General features: G+C 26.7%; 1 protein-coding gene across 1 annotated transcript in view; it reads right to left on the bottom strand.

Annotated features, from left to right (window-relative positions):
• The window catches only part of LOC117176421 (period circadian protein-like), a 47,797-nt gene that overhangs the window by 10,927 nt on the left and 26,853 nt on the right, over window positions 1–10,017 (bottom strand). The window contains exons 7-8 of the mRNA XM_033366660.1: window positions 9,828–10,016; window positions 7,487–7,618 (exon numbers count right to left, since the gene is read on the bottom strand). Coding sequence (XP_033222551.1) covers window positions 7,487–7,618; window positions 9,828–10,016 — 321 coding nt within the window. The remainder of the gene's footprint in view (window positions 1–7,486; window positions 7,619–9,827; window position 10,017) is intronic.

Raw genomic sequence — 10,017 nt, 5'->3', positions numbered from 1 at the left:
AAAATATTTCAAAAATTGTTTCAAAAATATGATTAACATTAAAATTCAAATGTTATCCAAAGAATAGAAAATCCGGATAAAATTTTGAGGATAAAAAAACGCTTTTCTAACTTCCGTATGTACACTATTTTTAGTGGTAAATTAATTTTTTAGAGGATATATTTTTTTATCATAAATACTAATGACAATAATGTGTTCCTGTTACTCAGTTTCGAAAACACATCAATACATTAAAAAATAATTATAGAATTGAAGGTTGGCAGTACAGAACTAGATAACGAACATTTTTCTATAAATAGCTTTATGGCAAAATAAAATTCTTAAAAATCAAATACAGGTTATTAATCAAATACAATGAAATAAAGAACAAAAATGATTCTATATTTTATTTAAAATTTTCGCATATTTTATCTTATCTTATCTTATCTTATTTAGTTAGCTTATCTTTTGGACAAAATTTTCTTTTTATAATTGTTTGCTAAAATAATTCAATTTTTTGGTTACCTAACCCTGTGCTACCACCCTTTAATTAATATTATTATTATTATTATTATTATTCATATATGATAATGAGAATACTAAAATCTTTACCTGCAGTTTAAATCAAAAAGTGTAATTTTTTATGGTCCTCTTGCATCACAATATATTTTTATATTGTGTTCCATGTAGGTAATATGAATGATTAAACTTACCAAAATTTGTTTTATAAGAATTTAGAGTTTGAAGTTATTCTCCACACCAGTGCATTTAATTATTGTATTTGTTCTGCAACTGCTACATAAAAATCTGGGTAGATTTTTGTTAAAATTGGCTTAAAATATATACACACTCAGAAAACGATTTGCGGTGAATCAACAAATTTCTTGTTGGTTCAACCACAGAATATGGTTATTATACAGACAACAAAATATTTGGTTGCCCTAACTAAATTTTTTGGTTGTTTTAACCAAAATTTTCACTAGATGGAGTATTTGGTTGATTCAACAAAAAATCTTGTTGGGCCAATCACATATTTTGTTGAATCAACCAAAATTTGTTTGTAGGGGAAACCTCCCTAATGTGAATAATGCAACTTGCAGTGAATAATCATTAATTAGGAGCACAAATATATTTACAAAAAAATTTTAATGCATGAACGCATATATTAACATAACAATAATTAAATTTAATTAATTATTTTACATAATATTAGTATTTTAATTAATGATTATCCACTGTAGGTTGCATTATCCACTGTAGGGAGGTTTCACCTATACCCAAGAGAACAGTTCTTTTGGTTTAAGATCATTTGTTTTCTGAGGGCAATTAAAATTTATTCAAATTAAGCAATAATAATAAATAATAATAAATAATAAATTATGTAGATAATAATGAAAACAATAAATAGTAATAAATTTATTTATTATCAATTATATTTATATTTTATTTTATTATGATAATTTAATTTAATGTATTGCTTAGTTTTGAAAAAAACACTAATTATAGTAATCAATCCAAATCCGGGTTAGTCAGAAGTTATGACTAATGAATTTTCACCATACATATAATTTACTAATGGCTTATTAGGAATTCTTTTTAATAATCATCAGTTAATAATTATTAATTCACTGTAAATTTGCAACGAAGCTTCCGTACGGAGATTTTTACACTGGTGTTGGATTAATAATAGTTGGCCATGCAGGATGTATTTTCAACTAGACAGTTGCATTTACAACTAAAAATAGAATTTTTCTACTACACGTTGAATAGCTAAATATTCAGTTAAAAAATTGACTTTCAACAAAAAAGTACATTTTTAACTATTTGAATTCAACCAGAAAAAAAACAAATTTGTAACAAAATAGTAGAATCTAGAACCAAAAAGATGAATTTAAAAAAAGTAGATTAATTTTTAATCAATAAAGACGAATTTTCAACCAAATGAATGAATTTTATACCAAAAATTTCCATTTTCCATTTTCCATTTGACACTGAATAGTTGAATTTTCAACTAAAAGAGACAACTTTTCAACCAAAAATGGAAGTTACATTTTTAGTTTTAAATTAATTTTTAACAACAAAAAAACAACCAATTTTCTACCACTTAATTAAACCAAAAAGATGACTTTTTAAAAAGAGATTAATTTTCTGCTCAAAAATACGAACTTTTTACCCGAAAATATAAATTTCCCAACAAAAATTAATTTTCTACCAAGCAGATAATTTTTTAAATAATGAATTTAATGTTTAACCAGATTTTTAACCAATAAAAGATAGTTTTCAACTATATGGTTAAATTTTGTATTGAATTTATAAATATTTAAACTAACAAACGAATTTTTTACGAAGTCGTTAAATTTTCAAATAGAAAAGATGAATATTAAATTAAAGATAGAAATTTTTGACCAAAAATGGAACAGTTATATTTTCAGTTAAAAAAATGGATTAAATGTTTTACCCTAGAAATAAATTTTCAACTAAAATTATGAATGTTCATTGTTGAAGAAATTGATTTAAAAAAAAAATAATTCAACTTTTAATCAGTTAATTGATTTTTTAATGCAAAAATATGATTTCTCAACGAAAGTGTAATTGATGATATTCTAACTAAAAATTTTTTTGGTTGAAGTCAAAAACAGTTGAATTTAATCAAACAAATACGAATTATCAACAAGATAAATTTTGAACCCGAGAGATGAATTTTCAATGAAGAAGATGACTTTTTAACTAAGAACATTAAGTTTCCACCAAAAAACATCAATTTTTAACAGAATACATGAATTCTCAACTAAAATAGAATTTTTTTAATGAGATGGTTAAATTTTTAACTAAAAAATATCAATTGTAAACTAAAAATGTTATAGTTAAATTTTTAGATGAAAAATTAATTATCAACCAAAACAGAAACGAATTTTCAACCAACGAGATAAATCTTCAGCCAAAAAGCTACATTTTTAACAAGGTATTTCAATTCTCAACCAAGTTCTTCAATTTTTCACCAAAAAACATTTCTTTGTAACAAAATAGTTTATTTTTCAACAAAATAATTAAATTTTCACCAAGCAGTAGAATTTTTAACCAACAAAAAAAAAATTCAAACGTAAAATCGAGAAAAAGGTAAGTTTTCTTGAAAATCCCATCTGTTACCAGCCGTAGTTTTTGATGCGACCCCTAACAATGATTTAGTAATTCTTTATCAATCGTTAAAACAAATTCTTAATAAATATTAGCAAACTACTTGGCACTATTTCATTAGTATCTTCTGGTTAATTAAAATTCAGATAGTACTCTGTCCCTCAATTAACAATTGTTGGCAATATAAAAAAATCAATGTGTGTAGCAGTGGGTCCACACGGTAGAAAAGAAATTTTGATGGATTGACTTTGCAATTTTTCGTGAGGAATCATCATGATTTTTGAGGAGATCGCAAAGTGAGAGAAAGAGAATAAGAGAAAGAGAGAGAGATCATAGACATGCTTGCATAGCGTGGCAGTAGTGGGGATATCGAATAGGACCCTTTAGAGCAATTGCGAATCTCCGCACAGAAGGAAAGCGCCATTAAAGAGACAGAAAGAAAGTATAGACCGTGCGGAGGAGAGAGAGAGACTCTCGTTCAAAAAAAAGTTTCACTTAAAAAGTCCAGAATCTTTAGAGGTATATTACCAACAATTATGCAATATTATAGTACAACTCAATGCAAATAAAATTTCGATCCCCGGACCTGCTGGTCCAGAAGCATCGAAAAATTTCGCTCGTTTACCGCGTAAAAATGTGTAAATTCAAAAGTAAAAAAGCGTTTTATTTGCAAAGAATATCACTCGAAATTAAATAATTTTCAAAGAACAAGCATTAGAGTGGACCGAAAAAGCTCGAAATAATTAGATTCATTGATAATAGCACTAAAAAGTTCCCTTGTGGTATTACGAACAAATAGAAAAAATTATCATCGATGGGCAATCGGGTGTTCCTTAAATTCATTGTACATTTTTTTCGGATTTTCATACATTTCGTCCCCAAATTTATTTAAAACGACTCCAGAACACAAACTATATAGCATTAATCTAAGATAGGATAGTTAAAAACAATAATAATTTATTTAAAAAAATTATACTTGTAAATTTCCTTAAGTGTTACCCTGCTCTGAGTAAAAAGTAAACAAAAACTTGAATATTTAAGAAAAAACAGCAACTTTCTAGCATTGTTCAAAGAGAATATTATTAAAAAAATAATAAATCGTTTAAACAATTATGTCTTTTCAATTCAATTAATTCTTACCTCACTAATTAAAGTGGAAAAAAGTCAAACATTGTAGATAAATTGCAACTTTCTAGCATTATTCTACGAGGATATTATTATAAATGATAATAAATCGTTTAAATAATTCTTTATGTTAAATATAATTCATTATTGCCTCGCTCTAACTAATAACTTGCAAACAAGTTTTTAAAATTAGAAGAAACCGCGGTTTTCTAACACTATTCGAAGAGAAAATTGCTATAAACAATATTACATTTTTTAAACAATTTGATTTAACATCTACTTATTAAGAAAAAGTAATATCTAATGTATTAGAAACAATTTGCTTTTAAAAATCGTAAAAAATAAAAATTAATGTCAAAAACTTTCAATAACCAATTTTTCACCTATGGGGTTTTTTGGGACCCATATAAAACAAACTTATGTATGGGGGCGATTTTTAAAAAAAGTAATTTTTTATACATATTATATGAATAATTCGAAAGAGAAATGCTTAGTTTCAACTCGGATCACCGTAAATTGACGATTCTGAATAACATTTACAAAAACCTTTTTATTATGGAAATAAATGATAAACTTAATGGGGCTTGCGAAAGCTCTAAATACCATTAACCAAAAAAATATGTATTTTTTTATGGATTTGAACAAATTTGCGGCCGATATGCATGGAACTTCGAAAATAAAAGATTTGGACCACCCTATTGGGTAAGTCGATAAAAAATTTTAAATTGTACCTTTTTAAAAATTTTTTGTTTATGAAGAAAATTCGTTTAAATTTTTATATGGCTACATTTTATGAAAGTGAATAATATTAGACTGAAAAAGAAAGAAACATTTTTTTTCGCTCAATTATAATGTTTTTAAAATTCACAAAAAATTTAATTTTGTTCATTTGCACCTAAATAAACTAAGGAAATACGTATATATTTGTAAGTTTCGAAAAAGATTTTTTTCTATTTTTTACGGATCCTGAAATATGAGACATTTTTACACAAGATACTTCAGAAATAGAAAAAAAAGTTAGGATACTAAAAATATGTACGTGTTTTTTTTTGTATATTACAAAGAGCATTAACTGACATTATTCACTTGCGTAAACTGTACCCAAAAAGTGACATTTTTTCATACACAACAAATTAAAAAAATTGAACATTTGAAAATTTGCAATCGAATTGCCCACTAGTGATAACAAAAAAAAAATTTTTTTGAGTTTTTTCGGCCACTCTAAAAAGCATATTCGAAAACCTGTAATTTGAAAATAAAAAGTTTTCGCAATGGTATTTTAAAAGGAACCTCAAACTTTTAAATGAGTTTGGCTCGCGTCGATAGAAATTTGTTTTCAGTACTTATTAGCTTATTTGAAAAAATTCATTCATATAGAAAAAAATACAGAAAATAAAAAACTGCTTCTACACTCAACTCCCGATATAATAACAGTTTGAGACATGGCTTATAGTGGACTTGATCCTAAATCGAGGGAATTCAAACGTAAAGACAGGGTCGCATGAACCATTTCTGTAATGTTTGGACGCATGACGCAACTTGATGCAACTAATACGTTGAGATAGCGGCCCTTATGCTTTTTGTCACGCTTGACTGAGCAACGCCTCACTCTCTCTCTCTCTCTCGGTCTCACGTTTCCCCTCATCGAGAAACTGCCGAGGGCATCAATTTCAGGAACATCGTAAACCAGAGGTTTTTAAATCAGGAGTTGAGTGTACTATACAAGAGTAACAGTGAGAGCGAATTTTCTATTAAACTAATATTTAACACAAATTTTTATTAAGTTTATAAACGAACAATATTTAAAATTGCCGACATTCAAAAATTGCAATAGCGCGAGCCGCATAGCAACGACTTTGATTCCCGAAAAAAAAAGAATCGATCCTCAAACATTTATTTCCAAAATTGACGATTCGATTTTTCCGATTATTCTAAATTTAATGATACTTAAATCGATTTAAAGAAATATATATTAATTATTTTTAATCGACAGTAACGCATAATTTATTTTGTAACGTTTTCAATTCTGTAAAAAAATATGAAACTTGTTAATCCACAATATCGTTAGAAAAATTTGTTAATCACGTGAAACCTTTTTAAACCTTACGAAATTCTTTAAAAGTACGTATAATTCTTCCAAATGTTAAATTTTGGAAATTATTTGGAATCTCTTTAAATCCGCGCTGTGAGGGAGGGATAGAAATTTCAGTGTTATAAGGGAGGAATGGGAATTCTCTATTTGAAATGGAGGGATTGAAATTTTAGAGTTGGAAGGGAGAGATAGGAATTACCAGTCAGAAGAGAGGGATAACAATTTTTGAGTTGGCAAGATAGAATAGAAATTTTCAAGTTGGAACAGAGTGATAGGAATTTTACCGTTTAAAGGGAGTGATAGGCATTCTTTATTTGGAAGGGAGGTACCAAATTCTTTAAACTTTTTTTAAGATCCTTAGAATTTTCAAGTTAGAAAAGAATGATAGTAATTTTCTAGTTCGCACAGAGAGAGAGGAATTCTCTAGTAGGAAGGGAGGGAAAATTTCTCATATCCCTGTGAAATCATTTGAAATGTTTGGAAATCTTACAAAATCCCATGAAATCTTTACAAATTTCTTGAAATCTATTAAAAATATTTTGAATCCTGTGCAATTTTTTGAATTACTTGGAAATCTCTTTAGAAAATTAGTAATTTCTTGAAATCCTTAAAAATACCTTAAAACTTCTATAAATTCCATAAAATTAAAAAAATGAATCGATTCATTCAATTTATCGGATTTATAAAACTCTTTACAATAATCGATAGAAAAATCAATTAAGCGACTCAGAATAATCTAATCGAGATTACTCATCTCTAAATCATGGCAAAGATGGTCGACGCCGTGCGGTCGTGCAGCTCGCCCTGTGGCAAATCTTAAATGTTCGTTATTTCGAACATGCCAAAATGAATATTTCAAATTAGACATAAATTCCAGGTTTCTAAAAATTTCCTTCACGAAATATTAACAGAAGCAACACCGAGTTTTTCTGCAGGATTAAACATGTTTTTCAAAGGGCAAATATTTTTGGAAGAGGGAGACTGCGTACCTAATTCCGGCAGAAAGAAACCTAGAAACTGGATTAAAATCTGGAGAGAAAAGTTCAGTACATACCAAAAAATCGACACAATAATTTTTAATACAGTTCGAAACACCAGAGCATGTCTAGCGTATCAATAAAAAATCATGGATACTAAAACGAAGTTAATAGTCACCGAAAAACTCCGGTCATCCATTTCTGTGTCCATGCGCGATTCTGATGGCAGCATTTCGTTTAGCAGATTCAGTATGACAGGCTCCAGAAATTTGAAATTTTTACTTTCTTGGTGTTGATTCTTTAAAATGTCCTATGCAGAAATGGAACAGGAGTGTTAAATTTAAGAGCAGCAGAATTTCAATGTCTTGAAATGAATAAACAATTTAATAAAAAATAAAAGAAATAAAAAACAAATTAAAATAACTATCTTGAAATATACCGAGGAAAATTTTTGTTTATCTCAAATAAAGCAATTTGTTCGAATGAATTGTTTGATTAAAACAATTTTTTGAATCACTCAAACAAACTTTATGCTAATTCAATCAAATTTTATTTTATTCAAACAAAATTTTTTTGAATTGAACCAAAACTATATTTACACGGAGAAAACGATATCGCAAGAATGGCAATATATAGCGTAATTCCTGCGCTATATATCGTAATTATCACCTTATAATAGCGTAAAATCGTGATATCGTACATTGCAAGATTTTAGATTTTATTATTATTTTATTATATTATATATATACGAGAGTTCTAGTAGTGGCCAAGCGATGTTACTACATTATAATATCCTAAAAAGCTCCGGAACCTGCTTGTACGTTATCATATTGCGTTTTATTTCAATACAGAGGTTTTGCGATATCTTTTTCTCCGTGTAGAATAAAATTGAGGATTCAAAGAAACTTTTTTTGCATCAAATAAAATTTGCTTAAATCACACATATTTTTTTAAATTCAAATATAAGTTGTCTTTTTTATCAAAAAAAAAAGTGTATTCAAGGAACAATTATCTTAGGATGATATTCCATTCTTTATTTAAAAAATTGATTATTTCTTTTGAAACTTTATATTTTTTAGTTGAAAATTCATGTATTTTGTTGACAAATTGTCATTTTTATATTTGGAAATGCAATTTTTATGTTAAAAACTTCACCTATTTTTCAAAATTTAAATGTTTTCTTAAAAATCTAACTATTTTATTGAAAATATAGATATTTTGTTGAAAATTTCTGGAAAATTACAACTTTTTTTATTAAAAATTAGCTTCTTTTTGATGTTGAAAATTGATATTTTTTAGTAGACAATTCATATATTTTGTTTAAAAAATGTCATTTGAATATTTAAAAATGCAATTGTCTGGTGTGAAATTAAAATATTTCTTTGAAAATGGAACTTCTGACCATACCTTTATTTGAAGAAAATTATTATTTGTAAGTTAAAAATTCATTTAATTTGTTGAAAAATTGTCATTTTAATAGTTGAAAATATTATTGTTTGGTTGAAAATTTAACTATTTTGTTTGAAATTGTTTTTTGTGTCCTTGAAAACTAAATTTTTAAACTAAAAATGTATGTTTTTTTTGTTGTTGTTTAAAATTCATGTATTTTGTTGAGTGGAAATGCTATTGCTTGACTGGCAATTCATTTTTTTAACTGAAGACTCAGTTTTTTAATTGAAAATTCCTCTCTTTTAGTTGAAAATTTAACTAACTACTAAATTAAAAAATTTAACTATTTTGTTGAAAATAAGTTTTTTATTTTTGTTGTTGAAAACCAAATTTTTAAACTGAAAATTAAACTATTCCATGTTTTGTTAAAGCTTGTTATTTTTAGTTGTAAATTTAGGTATTTTGTGTAAAAACGTCTTTTTTATAATCGAAATTTCAATTTTTTGGTTAAAAATGCAATAGTTTAGTAGGAAATTCTTTTTCTTCTTAGTTAAAGATTCATTATTTTTATTTAAACTTCCACTCTTTGGTTGAAATTTTAACTATTCTGTTAAAAACTGGTTTTTTGTTTTTGTTTAAAACTAAGTTTTTCAACTAAAAGTTTCAATATTCCATTTTGTGTCGGAAACTCAACTATTTGATTTTAAATTAACTTTTTTGTCGAAAATTCATATTTTGCGTTGGAAATGCATCTCTTTTGGTAAAAATTTCATATCTTTAGGTTAAAAATTAAAATATTTGATTAAAAATTAATCTTTTTTCTTTAAGAATTTAACTATTTTCAATCACAAATCATCTCTTTGGTTCAATTCAACTGATTTTTATTTTAAAAATGCATCTTTTCGTGTTGCTTCAGGAAACTTTTAAGAATTTTAAGTATTTCATATTAAATTCAATATGATTCCTACATTAACTTTATTTGCACAAATTTATTTCTTTATTAGTCCCTGTTTTCGTAAAAAATTACCGTCGTTACCCTTTTTTGAAAGCATTTTGGACTGTAAAGTCTAATATCAGATATTTCCAAAGACAGTTAATTTTTTGTATGATTTTCAAAATTGGTAACTTACCCGTTGTAAGAGGGACAAGATCTCTGTTTGAATTAGTTTGCATTGCTCGAGTTCTTCTTCGTTGTAGATGGCTGATTTATCGGAATCGCCAAAAACATCTGGATTTTTGGGACCCTTTAGTACCCTATGCAGACCTTGAACAGATTCTAGTTTTTTGGTCCAAGGATTGATATGAGCTGACAACATTGTC

Source organism: Belonocnema kinseyi, chromosome 7 (genome assembly GCF_010883055.1).
Source record: "Belonocnema kinseyi isolate 2016_QV_RU_SX_M_011 chromosome 7, B_treatae_v1, whole genome shotgun sequence".
Taxonomy (NCBI): domain Eukaryota; kingdom Metazoa; phylum Arthropoda; class Insecta; order Hymenoptera; family Cynipidae; genus Belonocnema; species Belonocnema kinseyi.
The sequence above is the reverse complement of the archived record's forward strand: the minus strand, read 5'-3'. Positions and strand labels throughout refer to the sequence as shown.